This window comes from Tiliqua scincoides, chromosome 4, assembly GCF_035046505.1.
Source record: "Tiliqua scincoides isolate rTilSci1 chromosome 4, rTilSci1.hap2, whole genome shotgun sequence".
Classification (NCBI taxonomy): domain Eukaryota; kingdom Metazoa; phylum Chordata; class Lepidosauria; order Squamata; family Scincidae; genus Tiliqua; species Tiliqua scincoides.
In genome coordinates this window covers 100,654,725-100,678,254 of record NC_089824.1, presented here as the reverse complement: position 1 = coordinate 100,678,254, position 23,530 = coordinate 100,654,725, and the positions used below count along the sequence as shown (strand labels likewise).

General features: G+C 43.6%; 1 protein-coding gene and 1 pseudogene across 3 annotated transcripts in view; both read left to right on the top strand.

The window, feature by feature from the left end:
* The window catches only part of SEMA5A (semaphorin 5A), a 165,525-nt gene that overhangs the window by 66,232 nt on the left and 75,763 nt on the right, over positions 1 to 23,530 (top strand). For all 3 annotated transcript variants that reach the window (XM_066626252.1, XM_066626253.1, XM_066626254.1), the window contains exons 3-4: positions 1,535 to 1,634; positions 8,030 to 8,075. In XM_066626252.1, coding sequence (XP_066482349.1) covers positions 1,535 to 1,634; positions 8,030 to 8,075 — 146 coding nt within the window. The remainder of the gene's footprint in view (positions 1 to 1,534; positions 1,635 to 8,029; positions 8,076 to 23,530) is intronic.
* On the top strand, positions 12,459 to 13,510 carry LOC136647397 (protein PTHB1 pseudogene; annotated as a pseudogene).

Sequence of the window (23,530 nt, the reverse complement as noted above, 5' to 3'; positions counted from 1 at the left end):
TAGCTTTCTAAAAAACTGTAGGCACAGTCTGACTTCCCACCCACCCCCTATATTTGAGAAAAGTCTACTTGATTCTTCTTTTCTTGTTATCTTCGTATCTCTTGTTTTCTTCTCATTTTTAAAGTCTTGTATATTCACAGTGTCTTCAGTTGTATCTGCAATTTCTCTTGACTAGTCCATGTTTTGTTTTTTTGCAGTCTACCAAAATGTCTCATTGTGATCTTTCTAAAAATTGTTGTTTTGCTAAATCCCAGTGTTTAGTCTGCTCTTATTCATCTTTCCTTTGCCTTTTATACAGTTAACGATTCTGTTATTTTATCTTCCCTTTGGCTGTTCACAGTACTGGTCTGTCAACAGTTCTTTCTGTTCGTGTTTTCTTCACTTTCCCCCCTGCTCCCCTTTTCTCTGTGATGTTCTACAAGGTTCTGTTCTCAGACCTCTTGTAACCGCTTCTTTAGGTTCTTCTAATTTGGCAAGACTGCAGTCTCATTTGATCACTGCAAACTGTGGATGTTTAAGTTGCAAAAGGCTTTTCTTGTTTTCCCCCCTAAGTCCTCGCTCTCATCTATTTATTCCTTTTCAACCTACTGCTCAAACAAACATCCCAGCCTCCTCTGAAATGTGCAGCTGTGCTCGTGTGTTGTAGAATGCATAGTGAGATCACAGAGGGCTACAGTGAGGTCCAAAAGTACTGGACAATCTTCTGTGTAGTGAGTGTGCACCCAAGAACCTGCCTCAGAATCTTCTGCAACATACAGCGTTTGCATAATAGAAACTTAAAGCTTTTTCAGCAGACAAATATGATATGGAAAGCATTCTCTAAAGATGGAAAGGTTAAAAAACCACTGCACTAGGTAATGATTGTTCTGCTCATCTTTCTCATCTCCAAGGCACCTGTCATCTTTCTCATCTCCTAGGCAGACAGTAGAGTCTTGCGCTTCTGTCTAAGACAGCAGGAGCCTCTTCACAAATGAAATCCAAATGAATCCTGTTGCAAGCCTATCCTCTCTTCAGCATGATTCCCTCCTCTTCCTGGCATTAACAATGTTAAACCAGAGTTCCTTTGTAAGCCAGGGGTTGGAAACCACAATTTGAAGAAACCAGTAACAAGATAATCTGATTTGAATTACCTGTGGTTTGCATTGCTGCACATGGAACATAAAACCATAGTTAATGTATGGAAAGGAAGGCAAAACCGTGGTTAATGCTCTGGAGACCAAAGGAGAGAAGGGGGAGGGAGCATGCATTAGCCAAGCTGTTAACCTGAAATTTTCTCCAGTTTGTAACTCTGCAGCAAGACAATGCTGTGCTGTAATAAGGTCATTGAGGAAAAATTGGCAGGAAGATGTGTACTGTGGCATTCAGCGTGGGTGTGTGGGGACCTGGAATAGAGGCCTTAAATCACATGTTGGCATAGGAGGATCCCAGCATTGATCTTTCTTAAGGGCTATAAGGAATAGTGAGAAAATGTATGTTGAAGTGCTTTGATTGCTGTATAAATCAGAAATATTTTTTTTTCTTTCTATTCCCATAGAAATTGCTCCCTGGTTGCATGTATTCAGAGCAGAAGATGCTGTTGATTTCTCACAGATGACATTTGATCCAGGACAAAAAGAACTTATTGTTGGAGCAAGGTGAGGTGATGATTCTTTAAAAAAATAAAATAAAATATTGCACTTTCTCAGTGGGCTGATTTCACTTGTTTAAATACATGTGTGGGGCAAAATATATTTGTATCCATGCAACTTTATTAATATTAAGTCTTGAAATGTACGTAGTCCTGAATGGAGGATTCAGACTTCAGCATCTTGCTTGGCGAATTTGTTACGGGACAATTCCTTTCATAAATTTGCACTGCAGGGTCAGTTAGGAGGTGCCTGCATCTTGCTTTCCTCACAGAGTCCTTTGAAAGTGTTGCTGGGAAAGACCAAACTCTTTCACCCTCCTGCTTTTTTTTAGGATATAGAGGTAAAAATGATAATGGATTTCAGGATTTGTGATGGTAGGTAGTAACCACCTTTATAGGACTGCAATCCTTTGCACACTTACATGGGAGTAAATTCCATTTACTCAAATTCCATTTGAGTATAGTGGGGTTTCTGAGTAAACCTGCGTAGGATTGTACTGTAAGATGGCCAGATCCTCATCCTGCAAGTACTGCACATCTGGAACTTAAAGCCAGGCTACACAATCAGGAGGATCATATGATGCAGATCTGGCTGGACTGTACCATTTCAGACTGCAGATGGGATTGTAAAATTTAATGCCCCCTTAATCTCCCCTTGAATCGAACATAGTCGAACATGGGTGGCCTTGTTGCTGGGGAAACCCACTCCGTCCAAAGTGAGCTGAGACTAGGTGAGTAAACCATAAAAGAAGTTTCTTAAAGGGATGAGAAATCAAACCAATAGAGGAGAAAATGTAAAGGATAGAAACAAGGCACTTGACAGACCAGCAAAAGGAGAGAACGGAGGTGGCTGACAAGATGCTGAAAGGAAAGTAGAAAATAAAAACTATGGTGCAGCTAATTGGTTACAATCCCTACTGTACTTATGCATGTTTCAGGATTCTGGCACCCACAAGTGCAGCAAGATGATTGCAGGAGACCAGTGTTGCTCAACCTCTGTCCTCTGCTGTACCACTTCATATGGTCCGCCTATTCGAAGTACCACCAGAAGTAACTGTCAATTACATCATTGCCAGTTACCTTTGGTTTGGGAGGCCAGATGCAAGGCAACACACACCAATAAGAGGCTCAGGGTGGACAAGAGGGCTTTTTCAAGTGCAGAAAAGCATGCTTTGGAGCCTCCTGCCGCTGTTTGTTGGGTCATGTTTCTGGGCAGCAGGGATCCAGGGGTCCTGCGAGTACCAACAGACACCACCTCAACTACTACTGATTGTATCCGTACCACTGGTTGAGAAACACTGCAGTAGACACTTCTGATCTCGGACCTGGGCAAATGTGCCAAGAAGTGCTTATGGCCCTGTTTTTTTGTTTTTTTTTAAATTGTGGGCCTTAACTAGGTTTTGTTTATGGAATTGGATACTGGGTGTGTACTAGAATTGGGTACCCAAGTGAGGAGCAATGTTGAGCTCCTCAATACCCTGTTCTGAGAAATCAGGTAGACTTCATAGTCCAGTGAACTGTCTCAAAGCCAAGTACTTTGTTTATCAGTCAGTTGGGGAAGATGCTCAACAATAAACAGCAGCAAAGGATAATGCCTCCTGCATCTGCCTCGGAAGTAAGAGAAAGGTCCAAAACAGGTGAAAAAAATGCAAAAAATAGGGGGGAAATCAATGGTTTTCATTACACTGCTTCACATTGTGAGTGCAAGTATGTTTGCTGCCTAAATCCCTTGATGGAATTTTTTGGAGAATAGATATTAATAAATAAATATACATGTTTAACTTAAAAAAAATGTGGATAGTCCACACTAAGGAGGGATAAGAGTGATAGCTAAGCAAGCATTCAACTTATAAATGTCTCAATCAAATGGCAAATCTGGACTTGCTGAATAAGGAATCTGTCATGACTGTTCTTTAAATACATTGTATTTACACTAAAGTAGTGTTTTTCAGCAAAAAAAATGCCCCCCCCAATGATTTTATTATCTGTATCCCTTCAACCTAGCTGCAGATCAGCACAATTAATGAATGAATGTTGTAAAACACTAAGAGGCAGCTTAGTTTAAATCTGCACAATTCAGGCTGCAATCCTAAACAGACTTTCCTGAGAGTAAGCCCTATTGAACAAAATGGGACTTACTTCTGAGTAGACCTGTTTAGGATTGTGCCCTCAGTGTTGTAATTCAAGAGACAACTTGAAGAATCCTACATAGGCTACAGCTTTTCCCTTTTTGTTATCTTGGTTGTGGTTCTAGCTGCCAACAAATGCTGACTGTCCTTGAGGAGGTTTTGGGGTCAGACTGAGTTTTAATGGTAGTGCTTTAAGGAAGTGGCTTTGCCTTAGGAGTTGTCTAGTGGTTTGTTTTGTTAGTTGGTTAAAATCTGAATAACCATCAAAATGATGTTTTGCTGATGCAGTTTCAACCGAACATATGGTGTTGTTTCAGCAATTGTATCAGGAACTGACCTTAGTTTTTTGCTTATTTTTTAAAATTGTGTTCTGATTGAACTGGGGAACAACATGATGATGGCGGTATTGCCAGTACAGACAAGGGCAATGTCAGGAATTGCTGCCTTGAAATGCAAACTTGCTTGTGGCCATGTAAGCTTTCCTGCTTTCTTTGGCTGCAGCTTCCCAAGCCCAACAAAAAGGGAGCAGGAAGAGACTGATGGCAGGTTAGTGAAAAGATTCTGCTTAAGCTTCCCTGTAGTGCCATGGGTCTGCTTGCTGAGTCCTGCCTTGTCCGTTCTCTCCCAGTTGGCCTTTGACTTCCTGGTCTAGCTACATCTCTCATGCCCTGTCTTGCCCTCTGACAAGTAGAGCAAAACCGTACAAATGGCAGAAGAGATCCTCTGAGAGACAAAAAAAAAAATGGCTGTGAAAGCCATTCACTTACTGAACAAATTTGAATATGTTTGCACCCAAAACTAAGAGGTATAAAATATAGTTCAGTGCTGTGTATGCATTCTCCACATTGTCCAGTGTCAGGGAACCTTCAGGGCCAATGCGATTGCAAACTTTGTGTAATATTTACTGACTTTATTTATTTAGAAATGTTGAAGAGAGCCTGTGGGAAGCAAGCCTACACCCCAAAACAGAAAGTAGATCCCTAGGGAGCATCCAAGGTCTGATGGATAGCTCATTCCAAAAGTTGGAGAGTTTTAGTAGGAGACCACCGCCCAGCATCGGCTCCCATTGGCAAAGCATAAATCCATCATCCTGTGAGCTGGTCAACCTGCTGGTCAGCCAGCAGCCATGTAATGTTTAATTTTTCTCTGCAACCAGGAGTGTGTGCTAGAGTTAAGAATGGGAGAATAAAAGTGCAGCCAGGTAAGGTTATTCAGTATAAGAAGTTGTTATGGCTGCATTAGAAATTTTATGTTCTGTTTTTTACACATTGCAGATTTGTTGTCCTTAGAGGATGGGTGTGTTTGTATGAGAGAGAGAGAGAGAGAGTGATGAGTTTAGTTTAGAGTTGTGTTGGACCTAGAAATTGCTTTCAGTTGGTTTTAATAATGGTGGCAAAGCCAGTGAGAGCGAAGAAAGAGAAGATTTCAAATGAGGTTTTGAACTAGGAAGGAAAGGCAGTTTCTTCTTGGAAGGCTCAAAATTTTTATCAAGTTAAAATCTGCAGATATTGGGGTATCTGAGTTAAAAGTAAGCAAGACTTCCTAATTGAATCCCACTCCACCCCCATCTAGCTGTCAGTTGCTAACTGAATCCCTCAGATTCTAACTGAATTCCTCCTGTATCATCTAGCCCACAGTTGCCAAATCTGAAACAAGAGGAAAATGTGTGGAAAACATGGTGGGCTGGAATAATGACATTTGTTAAAAGGCATTTTGAAGGGAGGGGGCTAGTTTGGTATCCTTCATTTCTTCATCGTAACCATTCTGTAAAATTAATTCTTGATCCAAAAGTAGAAATTGTAGAAGCCCCCATGTGTACAGTCAACAGAAATGCACTCCAGAGAAAATTCTGCTTCTCTTTGCCCATCCCTTTTTGGAATTTTTTTTCCGGAAAATGTGTGAATTGAGGAATTCCCATAGACCCAAACATGAAACATTATAGTTACAGAGACTGTAGATCAGTGTTTCTCAACAAGTGGTAGGGTACCACCTGTGGGACTTGAGGTGGTATTTGCTGGTATTCGCAGGAACCCTGAACCCCTGCCGCCTGGCAGTGAGACCATGAATGTGAAACAACAAATAGCAGGAGGAGGCTCAGGTTGGCAGGCAGAGCTCCAAAGCATGCTTTTATGTTCTTGAAAAAGCTCTTCTGTCCACCTTGAGCCTCTCACTGTGTTTGTTGCATTGCATCTGGCCCCCTAGTTCGAAGTAGCTGGTGATGATATCATCACCAGTTACTTCTGGTGGTACTTTGAATAGGTGGACAATGTGAAGTGGTACTGTGGAAGACAACCCTTGAGAAACACTGCTGCAGATGATATTTATAACATAAATGTGTATAACACATACCCCAAACTTGATGTTTTTATAATCAGATTTTGCCTTTGAGGTGTGGAAGATGAATTCTCTAGCAGGCTGAAATTTTGAGACATCCTTTCTCTGCGTAATAGGAAAACTCAGGAGGTGATAGTTCAGTGGACCTTTCTGACACTTAGGGCCCAATCTTACCCAACTTTCCAGTGCTGATGCAGCTGCATCACAGCCCCAAGAGTAAGGGAATAGACATTGCCTTACCTTAAGAAGGTCTCCATGACTGCTCCCACACTGCAGGATGCAGTGCATGCCCCATTGGCATGGCTGCATCAGAGCTAGAAAGTTTGATAGGATTGTGTCCTTAATCCTTCTCAAAGCAGCAGTAGCTAATCCAGTTGAACTGCAACGTCTTTTCCCAATAGAGCCAAAATCTTAGTTTGTCTGAGTCATGACATGGTATATCTTACTATTTTGCAATACATGGCTACTTAATGTAGTCAGATTACATTAGAACAAAGTGGGGAGAGTTTATAATTTAGGGACAGAGCACATCATTTGCACCCACAAGGGTCCTAGTTTGGATCCCTTCCATTGAAAGATTTTGTGCATCAGGGCTAGGAGAGAGATCTCAGATGCTGGAGAGCAATTATATGATTGTTCAGAGCCAATAGTGCCAGGAGGGAACTATTGGAGCCCTCCTTCGTGTATTAAACATCTCCTCAAGTGCTCTCATTTTCTTCCCTTTGAACAGTGTTTTTCTTTGTTTATAAATCCAGTCGGCCCTGTGCTGCTGGGTGATCTTGTTAGAAGCATTTTACTGGTGCAGGAAGGACTGGCTTGTTTCTGCGCTGCTTTGGATGCAAGTCAAAGTGTCACTGGTGGGTCCTGCTTCCCACTGTGCCACCACCTACTCTCCCAAACATTTTTGCATGGTGCCACTGCATTATACTAAAGCTTTTATCCAGTGTTGGCACAAGGAACTGCCAGGTGGGAGGTCTGGGGATTGGCAAAGCATAGGCCTGTCTATCTCCGGAGAAAGAGAGAGATAAATAATCTCTCCTGATCCCTCCCACACAAGAAAATTTTAAAATCCCCAGATAAGTATGGAATATATTTTTGGTGACTAAAATAGCTCCAAGCCTCTCTCTCTCTCACTGGGTGATTTTGAATGCCTGTTGTTTGCAATATGTTGTGATTTTGCTATACACTGCTTCCACCCAGTTAAATAAAATAAATGGATTGCTGTAGGAATTCCCAAACTATAACAGTCTGCATTGTGTCACCAGCCTGGGGATCATTCACTAAGAACAGAGGACAATGCTTTATACCAAGTCAGACTTACTGGTTCATGTATAGCACAGTCCCATGCGTGTCTGCTCAGGGATAAGTTGAATGGAACTTACTCCCAGGAAAGAGTGCATAGAATTGCATCCTTAGAGGCAGCCTCTCTCCAGAATCTCAGGCAGAGTTACTTCCTAGTTCAACTACCTGAGATCCTTCGACTGGAAATGCTGGGGGACTGAACACTGGCCCTTATTCCTACCCAGCTTGTGATAGACTGCTGGTCAGCGAGCCCTCCTGTCTAGCATTGCTCCTTCTGCCAGAACATGCAGGTAGGGAGCAAGAGGCTTGATATAGGACAGAAGGTGAGTAGGAAGGGAAACAAAGGACAAGGTGAGAGAAAACTTTCAGAGAAAGTAAAACTAAGAAAATGTAGGTATCTGAAGCTGCTGGTTATAGGTACTTGTAAATTAAATGGTCCATAGCTGCTCTAGCTTTAAAAATGTAAACTTGAACATGATAAACACATGCAAATATTCTCCCAAAAAGAGAGTCACAATTGGTGTAGACTTCTTTCAGGTGTATCCTCAAAGGTAAAATCAAGAGGAATATCCAAGAGAATACCCACCTGAATTACTCACATAACTGCAGTTGTTTCCCTATTTTCTCCCCACTCTAGAAATTACCTCTTCAGGCTGCATCAGGAGGATCTTTCTCTAATTCAGGTAAGTAGTTCATATGTTAGTTTATTTATTTATTTATTTTTAAAATAAGCTGATGGACGTTTAAAAGTTATTAATGAAGATGTTGACAGCCTGAGGATGGCAAACTGTGCAATTCACTTCTGCTGTACTTCAGTTATTTCACGGTGTACTTTAATCCTAGATTAGCCTTTTGGCCCAAATTTTCCAGTTTTAATAATCTTGCTGACAGCATAGCAATTCTGGGAGACTGCGCACAGGCTGCTGTTGCATAAAAGCTATTGCCACTTCCATGCAGTGAGCAGCCACTCTGTCTGAGCTGCCACTCGACAGAGCTGTTGTGAGCTCTGTCGTGAGCTGCACACAGATGCCTCCTGTTTTCCCAAAGCCACAGAGCTTAACAAAATGTCAGTTTTCTATGGCATTGGAGACAGGAGGCTTCTCAGCATGGAAGACCACTGGATGCAGGCAGCTCGCGGTATGGAAGTGGCTGCCACAAAAACAATAGCAGCGAAGCCAAATGCAGCCTCCCAAGGGCTGATCAACCTTAAGAAGATCCTTCGTAGTGATATTATTCAGAAGCTATTCCCCCTCCCCATCTTTTAGTTTCTGTGTTTGTCTACTAATCATCTGCTCTTGAAGTACTTTTCTTGGAAAAAATAACATCAAAATAATATTTTGTATGGAATGTCATTCAAAGTGAAATTTGGAGGCCACTGTGTCGAGGTGTTCTTGATGCTTGGAAAGTAAGTCAAATGGCGATCAGGTGGATTCTGCCTATCCTTGGAGATTTCCCACTTGAATTTTCAGGGGCAAATTTTTCTGTGGAATATTTCCAGGGGCAGAAATTTATGTGGAATCCTATGGTTGATATTGTCCACCTGAACAAATAGTACGGAGCAACTATGTGTGTGTCTGTTCAGAATTCTTCTGCTACTCTGCCAAGCAAGGGATTCATTTATCTTTCTATGGCTTCTGATGTACCATTTAGAATATTTTCTTCCTTTTCCTCATTCTTCTTTTGACTTATTCGGCGACATTCCATTTTCTGATTTGCCTTCTCCCTTTGATCTTTTGTGGTTTCTTCATATGTTTCCCTAGTGTAAAGCAAGCCCTTCTACTATGGCTTGCTATTGGTTTTTAAGAGATCCATCAGATCCCTGGGCTCTGAGCTGCTATTCTTTCAGGACTCAACTTTTTCTCATCTTTGAGGTTTTTTCTCATCCATTCTCTATATTCTTTTGCAACAATATTGTTGGTGGATGAAAAATGTCAGCAATGTCATGCTGGGATGTAAAATAGGGGTATTAGTGTTGAAGTTGTTCAGCTTTGCAAACAAGTTTGTTAAAGTTACTAGCCTGCAGCACTTGCCCAACAGTGCACCTTGATCCTATGCATGTTTACTTGGTTGCAAGTCCCACTTTGTTCAGTGAGGCCTACTCTCACCGTAAATATGCATGTGACTGCAGCTCCTGTTATTTGCTGAACATCCATGAAAGGAGTAGGTCAGGGGAACCAAGTCTCTCCTGATTTATAGACTTCTCTTCCTGCTTGTCTGGAGAAAATGACTTACCACAGGTGTCCAGGCAAGTGGCTGTTAACAAACCTGAAGTAGTGTCAAATGGCTTATGTAGTTGTACACTTTTTTTGCTTTATTGTGCTCATGTTGAACTTGATGTGGCATTTCATCTTGAATTAAACTTTGTTCTTTTATAACCTTAATGAAAGGCACAGCATATTGATTAAAATGCTTCTTTTGAATGCTTTTGGTCCAGTTTTCTGAAGAAAAGAGAGCAATGGGGGATTTCAATGACTGGCCAACCCCACTGCCAAGCTGCCAAAAGAGAGAAAAAGTATCCAGATATTTTTCTTTAAAAAAGATGCAGCTCCTACTAGCAGCTTGCTGATAACTAGGAATGACTGAAGTTTGGAGATTATTCAGTGAAGAATACTCTGAATGCCTAGAAATGAGGCACATTTCAAACCATGTATCTGACTATATCAGGGTTCTCCAAACCCCGGCTCAGGGGCCAGATACGGCCTGCGGTGGGCCTCTGCCTGGCCCACAGCCAGCCTCTTGTCCCCTGAAAGCCTCCGGCCCATTTGGCCGAACATGATTGGAGCTGTATTCTGGTTTCATCTGGAGGGTGTTCTAAGGGCCAGAGAGGTTGAATGAATGAGCCCATTCATTCATTTATTCACTCATCTAAGTTCCATCTCTAATTTATTTATATACATTTTATATATGAATTTTTTTTTGGCCCTCTACACCGTGCCAGATATTGGATGTGGCCCTCTGGCCAAAATGTTTGGAGATCCCTGGACAATATAAAGCTGTGCCAACAATTCACCAACATCAGCACAAAGACCACTATATCTTATAATCATCCCAGCAACACCACACTAGCCCAGCCCTCTCAATAATGCTGGTGAAGCCCTTCCCAGCAATGCCAATATCATCCACAGAAACCCTGATACAGCCCGTCATCTGTGGGATGGGGCCCTGATGTTGGTATGTCATCAGTGTGACATTCAAAGAGCCAATTACCTCATCTACCCAGCCCTGATACCAGCAGCTAGAGAAGCGCCACCAGGATGAACCGATTAGGGGACGGAGGCATGTGCATTGTCAATGAGTGGCCATTGCTGGGGGTTGCCCCCTGCCAGTCCCTAGGAATGAGCAACTCAGCAGCAGACACCGTCCAACCATGGCAACATGCCCCAAGGATGTCATGCTCACAGAATGCAACACAAAGATGTCACAGCACCCCCACCCCTTACAGGAGCTATTGTGGCATCAGTTGCAAAGGGTCAAAAGCAAAGAACTATTAGGAATCCATGTACCTAGGATTTGTCCCCTTATCACACTTATGCACATCCAAGGAGTTCCCTTTGAGCTAAATACAGCAATTGTAGAAAGTAGCTCCCTCAGAAAAGGGAAACCATGTGACACAAACATGCAAGTCCCTTTGTGGCAAGGGTTTGAGTCTCTGTGGGAGCATTCATCAGCTGGAATCAACCCTTTTGCCTGGGTAGGGACTGGGATGAGTCACAATGGAACTCTCAGCAGCATGTAGGCAAAGCAGGGTGCTGGTGACTTACTGCACAGAGGCACAGACTGGGAGCCAGTTAAGAAGGGATTCAAGTCCAGCCAGGACACTTGTCCTAACCACAAGGTTTTGCATTACTGACCAGCGGCACCTATGACAGAAACAAAAGAAGATGGGGAAGTAGGTCTAGGACCCACACTTGCCACAAAGCTACTCCGTAGTCTCCCATCCATGGCAGGAGACAGGCAATGAGCACCTCTTCAGAGGGAGCACTGCATGGACCAATGATTGGGTTGGCATGTGACACAGGGCACTGACTGCAGTGGCCCACCCATCTAGCCACATCCACGTACATACACACATGCCCTCTGCTTCAATGCTGGCACCTACTGTTCCCTGCGACTGTTTTCCATACACCATGGCAGCAGGGAACAGGGGGCTTATGATCATAGAAGAGCATCCACCACCTTGGAGTCCAAGGTGTCACAAAATGAGGATGCTGCAGACCCTGGGAGCAGAGAGTCCCCTCCTCCCCAGAGTCCTACCTTGTTGCTATCTGAGGTAAGAAACAACTAAGGTGGGGAAAAATCAGTGATAGAGCAACATCGGAAAGAGAAACACTCAAGTGTATTGCCAACCATCTCCTTCCAGCAGAGCTGCTGTGCCATTGCAAGTTATCCAACAGATAGCCAAGTAGCAGGTGTCAGTGAAATCTGCCTGTGTAGGTTGTTTCACTGTTTGCCATGAGTTTACAAAGCCACAGGGGTTCAAGTGGAAGGACTAGGTCAGCAACTTCACTGAGCAGCAGCTGGGCTCATATTCATCACTGCAGGCAAGCTGGAAGCTACCCTAGGGACCTGCATGGTTTCCTTGCTTCTAGGATGACTGCCTGCGGGGATCAAGGTCAAACACAGAGAGAGTAACAGGGATGTGGCAACAGCATCAGTCATGCCTGTTCTCTGGCTGGAGATGCATACTCAGTGTTTGAGGGAGAGTGGTGCTACCAGAGTATACTGCATGTGCAATTGTGCCCTGTTGGTGGTGAGAGCATGGTCCCTCCATGGCGGTGAAAGCACCTTTCTCGCTTGGGGGGTGAGTGGGGCTGCAGTGAGAAACTGGGAAGAATGGCTCAGCCCCTTGTGGCAATGTGAAAATCAAAAGGGTTGCAGTTGAGTGTTTCACCAGCAGTAGCAGTGGTTGGAGTCCCTGGCACTCACCAAAAGTCCTTGCTCCTAGCCATTGCAAAAGGTGCAGATGGTTAGGCAACACAGTTCATAGCAAAAGCACATTTGATAATCCTGATGGGTCAGAATGGGGGGTGGGGGTTATAGAGACATGAGACCGAAATGTAGCATCAATGTGTGGCAGCCTGGGATTTCCTCTCCCCCTTTGCAAACCTTTGCGGAGTGCCTTGTCCTTGCTTCAACTGTTAGGGTGTTTTTCCAGACTTCAAACAAATCAAACAGGAGATCAACAAAATGCTTTAGGATTCCAGTTATTAGCTGGGTCAAGGGTGACGTTACTTGCTTTAAAAACATCACAGCTTTACAGAATTCGAAGGGATCTGTTAGAAGATATTTGGCTAATTGCAAAGAGCTCACTCTTTGGCTTAAAGAACACTTCAAAAAGCAAAACGGCAAAGACTTCACATGTAGTTTTTATGGCCCAGCCCCTTTACGGGAATATTTTGAGATAATTGATCATCATTTTGAGTTGTGCTCAAATGCTGAAAAATATGAGTAACTATTATCTGAGCCATACAGTTTAGAGCTATTGAGCGACGTCTGCTGGCACAATTTAAAGATAAAACTCTAGTTCTTCTTCAACATCCTTCAACACCTTGTTAGAAGGAACTTGCAGACAGTTAATAGCTCTAGCAGATGCAGCAGAGGAAAACCAAGCCAATATGTTCCAGGCGTTCACAAAGTTAAAAAGTGCCACCCAGCTGGTAATTCTCCTGATTAGCCTGTGGCAGAAGCTGAATGCTGACCAAGTTGCTATTCTGGAAGCCACATTTTTGCCATTAACCCAGGATACTCAAGAGCTAGGTTGGGAAGAAAATGTGGGTGCTTCTGTCTCTCACTTGCTGAAAACATGTTTGTCTAAGAGTTTTAAAGAACATGCTCTGACTCTTACCAATCAGTTGAGTATCCCCAAGGATACTAATAGGCTGAAGAAACATATAATCTTGCTCTGTGATCAATTGGCAAAGGTGGTCATATGTCTCTAAGTATGGACGTTGATGCTCAACAAAGTGCAGCTCTACTAGGTGGCTGTGCGACTATTCCAGAGTCTGACCTAGAGGAAAGATCTGCTTTGCAAGAGCCCATAACAACATTTACCAACCATAGGCACCTTCCTAAACAGAAGACAAAATCTGATGTAATAGTCACTGAACTATTTCTGTAAATTACTTCTGTTGGCATTTTCTGGACTTCCTTTAGTACTGATTCAGTTTTAGCCAACTGTGCCAACTATAACCAGACTGCGCTTGTGCCAGACTATGTATCTACGACATATGTATTTCTCAGAAACCCCACGCAATGGCAGATTTCTTCAGCCTGACCACCACTTTGTACCTAATTAGAGTAGACATGGCACTAAAGAGAAACCACAAATGCAGCAGTGAGCCTCAATAGATATTCATACAGCCTAGGATCTTAACAAAGTGAACAATTGCCCAAGTAATGATTTTCTACTGTGGATTTCTTATGCTTTGTTTGTTAAATTCTATTTTCCTTTCTACTTTCCTGTTGACTGCAGTAGACTTGAATTTTGTTGAATTCATCACATACCCGATCAGCAAAACCTTTCACCCTGTTAGAAAAGATATTAATTCATTGCCTGCTGCCTCTCCAGAACTCCCATTTAAAAGAGCTTTTACTCACTTGAAAAGTAAAACATATATGAATTGATGAGGTGCACAATAGTTAATGTAGCTAACAAAGCTACAGGAGTTACACTGTGCTAGAGTTTAATAATAATAATAATAATAATAATTAATAACTTTATTTTTACCCCGCCTTTCTCCCCGAAGGGACTCAGGGTGGCTTACAACAGATTAAAAACATAATTTAAAACAAATAAAAACATATTAACATATATCATAAAAACAACAGTCAGACAAAAAATAGGTAAAAAAGAGCATAGAGCAGCAGCAAATCATAAGAATCAGGCCTGTAAAAAATATTAAAAGATGTTAAAAAGATGTTAAAAAAGGCCGAGAACTCAGAAGGCTTGTTTAAACAGAGGGGTCTTCAGGCCTCACCGAAAAGTCTCAAGAGAGGAAGCCATTCTTAAGTCAAGGGGAAGGGAGTTCCATAGCGTTGGTGCCATTACTGAGAAGGCCCTATTTCTTGCCGCCGCCCCATGTACCTACCTAGGTGGCGGCACTTGCAAAAAGGCCTTCTCTGATGACCTAAGAGGACGAGCTGGATTGTACGAGAGTAGGCGATCTCTAAGATAGCCTGGCCCAGAGCAGTATAGGGCTTTAAAGGTCAAAACCAGCACCTTGAATTGGGCCCCGGAAACGAATGGGCAGCCAGTGCAGCTGCTGGAGAAGCGGACTGACAGAGTCAAACTGCCTACCTCCAGTTACCACACGGGCCACTGCATTCTGCACTAGTTGCAGTTTCTGAACCGTCTTCAAGGGCAGCCCCACATAGAGCTCGTTACAGTAATCTAGCCTCGATGTCACCGAGGCATGGATCACCGTGGCCAGGTCTGCACGATCCAAGTACGGCCACAGCTGGCGCACCAGCCGAAGCTGAGCGAAGGCCCCCCTGGCCACAGCCGCCACCTGGGAATCCAGGAGCAGCTGCAAGTCCAGGTGGACCCCCAAGCTGCAGACCTGCTCCTTCAGGGCGAGTGCAACCCCATTCAGCGCAAGCTGATAGTCCAGAACCTGCATCGAGGATTTCCGAACCAGGAGAGCCTCTGTGTTATCGGGATTTAATTTCAGCTTGTTAGCCCCCATCCAGATCCTCACTGCCTCCAGACAGTGCTCCGGGACCTCAACCGCCACCCTGGAGTCTGGAGGAAAGGAGAGATAGAGCTGGGTGTCATCGGCATATTGATGGCACCCCACTCCAAACTCCCGGATGACCTCTCCCAGCAGTTTCATGTAGATGTTAAATAGCATGGGGGACAGAATTAAGCCCTGTGGCACCCTGCACCTCAAAGGCCAGGGTGTCTAACAGGCATCCCCCAGCACCACCATCTGGGACTGATCCTCCAAGTAGGAACAGAACCACCGCAAAACAGTGCCTCCAACTCCCAACTCGGCCAATCGACCCAGAAGGATACCATGGTCGATGAAAGGTCCAGCAGGACCAACAGGGATGCACTCCCCCTGTCCAGTCCCCGGCGTAGGTCATCCACCAAGGTGACCAAGGCAGTTTCCGTCCCAAAGCCCGGCCTGAAACCAGATTGAAAAGGATCCAGATAATCCGCTTCATCCAAGACCCTCTGGAGTTGGGACGCCACCACCCGCTCAGTTACCTTGCCCAGATACGGGACGTTGGAGACTGCATTTGGGCCTCTGTGTGCGCGCGCAGATGCCTCTGCAGGGCTCCCCAAGCCTCTGTAACAGTGAAAAAGAGATCAAAAACCACTTCTGGCTTTTGATCAAAAACAGGAAGTGGTTTTTGATTGCTTTTTTTGTAATGTTTTGTAGTCTTGGGGAGCTCCCCCCCCCCCCGGGAGGCCAGCACTCCCTCAGGTAAGTTGAAAACCCCCTCCTGCAGCAGCATGATCCTGGGGATCATGTTGCCATAGCCCGTCCCCTGCAAACAGTGCTCCCAACTCCCTTGTAGGAGTTTGGGAAGCACTATTCTATAGTATAAGTATTTATGGACAAGGGCCAACTTCATCAAATGCATGAAGTGTTATCCTCAGGCAGGTATAAATATGCACATGGGGATAGAAAGGGAAAATTGCAAACCATGGGCTATGGTGCCAGAAGCAGTAATTAGTGATGATAATATCATCTTCTTGGCTAGGCTAAGCTACTAGTGAAGCAAACTGCAGCCTTTGAAAGCTTATGTTGAAATAATTGTGTTAGTCTTTAAAGCTCTCCAAGTCGGTATGTGGTAATACAGACCCTCAGTATCCACAGAAGATCCATTCCAGGACCCCCCATGGATACTGATTTTCACTGAGAATGAAATCTGCAGAAAGGCCACCCAGTACCTCCCAGGCCAGAAGGTGCTTCTGGTCTCCTTTGGGAGGTTCTTGAAGCCTTCTGGATAAGGGCTCAGCACCCACATTGAGTCAAATCTGCAGATTCCGAACCCACAGACAAGGCGAGCCAACTGTTTGTCAGCATGTGGGGAGACAGGAAGCAGCTTCCTCTATTCATTCATTCATTCATTCATTCATTCATTCCTCTATACCAAAATCAAACCTCCTGACCAATTCTGAATCAGCAGTTTCATGCTGGACTCTTTTCCTCCCTTTGAAGATCCAGCAGAATCTAGAAAGTCTGGAATCTAGAACCTCTATAATGCTTCTAGGTGGCCAAAATGGAGCTGCAGGGCAAGCGTGGAGATTCAAGGATAGCTAGAATATTAATTCAGAAGTCTTGATAGCCAAACTTTCACAAGGTGGACATCTATGATTTTTCCTACCCCCCTAACCCCATCTTTTCAGAGATTGTTTAGCACTACTCAGTTGATTTTTTTGTTAATACTGCAGAAAGTGTGTCAGCTTTTGGTGTGACTGCTTTTGGTTGCCAGGAGCAGGTCTAAGGGACTTGATTCTGGAAGATGCCAAGACTCTCCTCATTGCAATGAAGGGGGAAAAGGGAGGTGCTGGAGGAAGAGGAGCCATGACTTACAAGTAGTAACATTTGGTTCCCCCAAACCCCCCACAATGGTTACACACAGGGAAGTGTTTAGGTTGACCCAAAAAATAGGATTTTGCTCTTTAAGAATAGAGAAACAAAACATACGCTTTCAGTCAGCATTGAAAAAAGCACTTTCATCTAGTTAAAGATATTCTGGTAAAATTATTTAACATAAATGTGCCTCTTTCAGCATAAGCTGTCATAATAAATAATAATAAATGTATAATAGATGTCCTGTTGTCTGGCACTGAAAAATGTCAGTTCCACTCTATCCTGGCTGTGAGGTCAGTCTTAGCTTTGCTCAGCAATTGCACACTGCCGCCTGCTCTCTTGTCTCCCGAGGCATTCTTGCTCTCTCTCTCTCTGTAGTGCTGGTTTTCTTCCATGGTGAGGGATGGTCTAGGACAGGGATCTCCAAACATTTTGGTCAGAGGACCTCATCAAATAACTGGCACGGTGTTGAGGGCTGGGAAAAAAATTTAAATATAAAATTTATATAAATAAATATAGAGAGAACTTAGATGAATGAATAAATGAATGAATGTGCTCAATCATTCAACCTCTCTGGCCCTTAGAACACCCCCCAGACACAACCAGAGTTCCTGTCACGTTCGGCCAAGTGGGCCAGAGGCTTTTAGGGGACAAGAGGCTGGCCGCGGGGCTGGATAGAGGCTTGCCATGGGCCACATCTGGCCCCCGGGCTGGGGTTTGGAGACCCCTGGTCTAGAAACCAAGTAGGGAGATGCAGAGTTACTACCTGTATGTATCTTTGTGCATGCCTTAGCACTTCTGCTCTTAATCATAGTGGTTAATTCATTTAAAATGTGTGGCTTATGTTTGTATTTCATGTGTAGATATAATTTAGCTATATTTTATTTTTGTAACACTGCAGTCCTAAACATGTTTACTCAAGGATAAATACCACTATATTCAATGGGGCTTACTTCATTGAAGGTAAAGGTGTTTAGGGTTGCAGCCAAAGTTATGTAGTTAGGTCAGTTTGAGTGTTTCCTGTTTGTTGACATTTTCCTTATTAGGTAACATAGTGCGGTTCCTGGTGGTAGGCATGATCTTTCTTTGTGGGTGTAGCACCAGTATGTGGATCGATATCCATTGGCAATGGCAGCCTTCAGTCTTGGGAGTCTATGGTATCGCGCTCTGAAAAGTGGTTCTGGAACAGCATCTAGTGTGGCTGGCCAATTCAGGAATGACAATCCCTTCTACAGTGGGAGCAAATGTAGTCTGTCCCTGGTGTGTCTCTCTGGCTGTGGGCCTTCCTTCTTTGCTTCAGTCTGTTGGGCAAGTGCCTCTTCATACTGGGAGAGGCCATGATGCACAGCCTGCCTCCAAGCGGGACGCTCAGAGGCCAGGGTTTCCTACCTGTTGAGGTCCATTCCTAAGGCCTTCAGATCCCTCTTGCAGATGTCCTTGTATCGCAGCTGTGGTCTACCTGTAGGGCGCTTTCCCTGCATGAGTTCTCCATAGAGGAGATCCTTTGGGATCCGGCCATCGCCCATTCTCATGACATGACCAAGCCAACACAGGCATCTCTGTCTCAGCAGTGCATACATGCTAGGGATTCCAGCTTGTTCCAGGACTGTGTTGTTTGGAACAACACATCATTGTTAGGAACGGCACACCTGGGAACCATTTGCGGCACACCAGTGTGCCACGGCACAGTGGTTGAAATTGGCTGGCCTAGATTGTTGTTTGGATTATCTTATAGTTAGCAAACTTGTACTTTTTTCAATTTTGAAAGGCCAGGCATTACTTCTAAAAATAATTATATCGTGAGCCAAATAAAAAATAGTAACAGAATATAAAATTCCACAATTCCAGCCCCAGTTTGGCAAAATGCAAGCAAACAACAAAAACGGAAAAAGAGCGTGTGGATGAATCTTGATGGCACAAGTTGCAGAGACCTTCATTTTGCATTCTGGATCCTGGTTAATGGTTTCTGCTTGTTGGTTTGGGGTTTCAAATACTATGGTTGCTAAGGCTACATTCATTTATTATCATTCATATTGTGCTATCTGTGTGTATATATAGCATTTCACAAAGGAAAAGTGGTTCCCTGCTCCAGGGAGCTCACAACTGAAATGCTGATGAGTGGGAAGGCAAGAAAGAGGATGTTTAGGTGTGTCAGAGGCCCAAATGCAGTTACATGTTACTTATGTTTCATTTTGGTGGGCATAAAGGATCAGGTGGTTCCAAAAAGGATGGTGATTGCATTGCTTATTATATAATTAATTTAAATGTGTCTGTTATGTTTCTTATGGTGTTTGTCTGCAGCTTATGTGATGGGATGGCAACACTTAGATCTCCTGATTGGGTTCCTGCAAGAGTGCTGGCATAATTCAATAAAAAGCCTATTAATTTTGCCAGACTTTTCCTACAGCTGGGCCTGTAGGTTCTTCAGCGACAGTGCCATGTCATAACAAAGCACAAGCCAGATCTAATGTTTGGCTTTAACATTTCCTTTTAAAGCATTTACCAATAACCATGCAGTTCTGCCTCATGTTAATTACAGAATTTGCCTAACAGAAGAGCACAGCATGTGCCCCCAGTTCGACAGCATTATTCCAGAATCCTGCCAAGCATTGCTAAAGGGTACAGCTGGAAGTAAATGCCAGATTTGTTCGAGAGCGTTTTGACACAGCTTGAAGTGTTTTCTCATAGCTGCATCTCAATAGTGTTTTGAATAATGCTCATTGCATCTCTGAGATGCCCATCACTGTAGTATGTCAGTACAATAAATAAAAAATTAACTAAATATGTAAGCTGAAATATTGGAGCCAAAATGAATGCTGAGCCCTGCAGTCGATAGCTCAGCGAAGTTATCTGTTTAGGGTGCCATGGGGAAAAAGACACACTCTGTGCCAGGGATTGTTAAAGAAGGAATTGAAAAGAATATAGCCAATATTTTAAAGTCTTTGTAGAAAAAAACATTGTGGTGTGCATATATCTGAAGTACCGTGGACTTGTGCCCCATCTCGGTAAGGATAAAAGCTACAGAAAAAGGCAATCCAAGTGAATATTTTTCCTTTTGAGGAATACTTAAAGTATTTGAGCCTTTTTAGATTAGGAAAAAACTACTTCAGGAGATATGTTTATGATGCATGTATAAAGTGATGTGTGGTATGGAGAATATGGGTAGAGAATATTTTTTTGTGGGGGGGAGAATTTTTCCCCCATCATCCTGGGGTTTCAGTGAAATTGACAATACATTTGTGCCTCCTTATCCACAGGATATCCTTTCCACTTATGAGCTTCTTAAAGGCATCTAGTTGGCCTCTGTATAAAACAGAGTGGACTTGAGGCTGCTCTGGTCTGATCCTGAAAATATCTTCTTTAGTTTGGTCAGTTCTGCAGACGAGGCTCCGCAAATATGGTCAACAGCTAGTCATTCGTAGAGGTGTTTGAAAATGTTATTTTCTTTTACTCAGAAGGAAGCCCATTGTGTTCACTAAGATTTAGGCTGTAATCCTGTTTTACTCACCATAACCAAGCACCTCTAAATATTGATGATCCTTCATCTTTTTCTGTCCAATTCAAGCACATCGTAAAGCACTCCTTCCCTCCCCCAAGGTCTCTGTGCATTGGAGATAATTCAGAATGAGGAGAGGCATCTCACTTCATGTCAGGCAGAAAAGCTTGTGACCTCTGCACATGCCAATGGAAGTGGGACTGTATTTCTCTGAGGGCTTTGGGAACTTGAAGAAGGGGCTGGATTGTTCACTTTCTTTTGCACTATGCTTTGAGAAAACTCAGAGTCCATGAGAGAGGTTATTTCCAAGCATCTGAAAGGTCCAGTACAAAATGAATGGGTAATCGAGTTCCTCCTCCAAGCCCTGTATGCCGTAGGACTTGGTAGAGGAGTAAGATAGGAGGAGAGTTCCAAATAATACCTGACTTTCAAAACCAACTACATTTGTAAATCATTACCTCCAAGGTGAGGTCCCATCCAGACTGTTTTGTAATAATGAACACCAAGATGATGGCATTGATTAGTATTCATATTAGCTAGAGCAGTGTTTCTCAAGCAGTGGTGTGGGTACCACCAGTGGTACTTGAGGTGGTATGCATGGAAGCCCCAGACCTCTGCCTCCTGGCAGCAAGACCAGCAATACAATGTGACAAACGGCGGTAGGAGGCTTGGCTCTGTGGTCAGAGCTCCAACAAGCATTTTTTGTGTGCTCAGAAAAGACCGGAGCCTCTTACTAATGTTTGTCATATTGCATCTGGCCTCCCAATTCAGAAGTAACTGGTGACGACATCATTACCAGTTACTTCCTCTGATACTTCCAATAGGTGGATGATGTGAAGTAGTATAGCAGGGGACAAACTTTAAGAAACACTGAGCTAGAGCTGGGCAAACATTGGCCACCACTGGCACCTGATTCTCCAGGGTCAGGGCTGGGTCCAGGAGCACTCCCAAGCTGCAAACCTGGCCCTTCAAGGGAATTACAGTCTTGTCCAGAAGAGATTGTAATCCCGGCTCTGAGCCAGCTCTCCTGCAGCCCAGGAGTGCCTGTGTCTTGCTTACATTCAGTTTATTAGTCTACATCCAGTCCTTGGCAGCCAGGCAGCAGTTCAGAACTCCCACAGCCTCTCTATTCCCTGATGGAATGGAGAGTGTGCATATTGGTGACATCTGCATATTGGTGACACTGCACTCCAAACACCTGGGTGATTGCATTGTACCTTCTTAAATCATGTTTGAATACACAGCATAAGATGTGAAGGCAAACAGATAACAATAGTAAAAAGGCAAGTAAATGAAATTATGAAATTATGTAGCCCGTTTTCTGGCACCATGTAATTAAACCACCTTTGGAAATATTATGTTTTGCCAGTATCTAATTACCAGAGCCATCTGCCTAAGGCCTGCTCTGCCATCTGTCTGGAATTTTTGTCCTGTTGGTTTCTATTTGTTTTCTGTTTATAGAATTTGCTATGAACTTCTGTTTGTATGAGTTTGTATGGAGGTAGATATGGCTTCTGTGTCCAATGTGTGGAACTGTGGGTGTAACAGCACAAGACCTCATCTTGTGGTGTTGCAATCTCCTTGTCCTTCAAAACTCTCATTGGTTGTACTTGACCTGTCTTCCTCTCTTATTTCCTGTTATATGTTTGCCCTTGGGCTTTGCTCTTTTAACTTCCCTGGGGGGGACCAAAGACCTTCTGCCTCCTTCAGTGACTCCACACATTTTGCCTTGGTTCCCTTTACAACTAGAATGTCTTTCTAGTACACCTGCATGGTGCTTCCTTTCTCCTTCCATATCCCTGCTCACACTTCTTCTGCAAAGTCTTTGGCCTAACCTCATGATTTGAACTCCCAGTCCCTTTTCTTTTTCACAAAGCAACCGCAATGTGCAAGGTTCCCCCTCCCCCCATACCACAGCCCAATTCAAAATTGTCTCCTTCCATAAGCTGCTATTCAGGGGAAAATGTCTGGGCACAAGAATTGTGTCCTTGAGCTTTTGTGGGTAATAACTAATGTTGGGAAGGGCAGTTTAACAGTGTTGGGAAGGGCAGTTTAAGAGAAGGGAATTGATAAAAGTTTACCCTCTTCCCCACATCGCAACTAGATGGTAGTTCCATGTCACAGAGATGAGCCTTTATGTTTATGGTACTCCATAAAATGCTGTGTATGTTGATGGTGCTTTATAGGTGCATATTTATAAAACATCAGACTTGATGATTGAACTTGATATTTGTAGGCAAGGGTATAGGGGGAAAAGAGGCATAAGAGAGATGGTAAGCATTTTCCAGATTTTCTTGTATTTCATTTTGCTCATTGCACCTTAGTCTTTCAAGGTGATTGAATCAGGAGGCAAGCTCTATTATTGCAACAATGCAGTTTCCCAGCTTTAAACATATGGAGTTTGGGATTGTCAGCTCAACCAGCCCTTGTAAGCTGTTCTTTTTAACAATGTCTTGACCTGCTGCAATTAGGGGAGAAGGTTTTCATGTCATGAAGCTAAAAGTTACCGTTGTCGCCATCCCCAACTTCTCAGCAGTGACCGGGACACTGGCACAGATTGTAAGGGGCTAGGAGAGTCAGGCCCAAATCCTAATCACTGGCATAGCGGTGCTTTATTGGGGCATGTGCTTTATTATATATGTGCAGTTGGGTGGCAGTCATGGAGGCCTCCTCAAAGTAAGGGAATGTTTGTTCCCTTACCTTGGAGCTGCATTGCCCTTATGTCAGTGCTGGAAAGTCGGTTAGGATTGTACCCTCAGTGGCACAAATCCAATATCCAGACCCAAGCCTCCTGAGCCAGTCATACTAATGCATTTGAGCCAGAAGATATCAAGGGGCTGGCAATGCTTACCCCAAGGGGGTCACTCCTTAGGATCCATTTGCAAATGCTAGAAGTATTCCTTCTGAAAACGAGTGAAGAAGTGAAAGAGTACAGTATTATGTTCAAGGCTAGAAACCTTCCCCCTTAAGGCTCAGGAAGAAGGTAATCTGGTCCGGGGTACATGAAAGTTGACATTCAGTTCTTATTGGAACAATTTGTCTGCTCCCTCCAACTGCCCTCTTTCTGGAACTCTTGATTAGAGACTGAACATTCTCT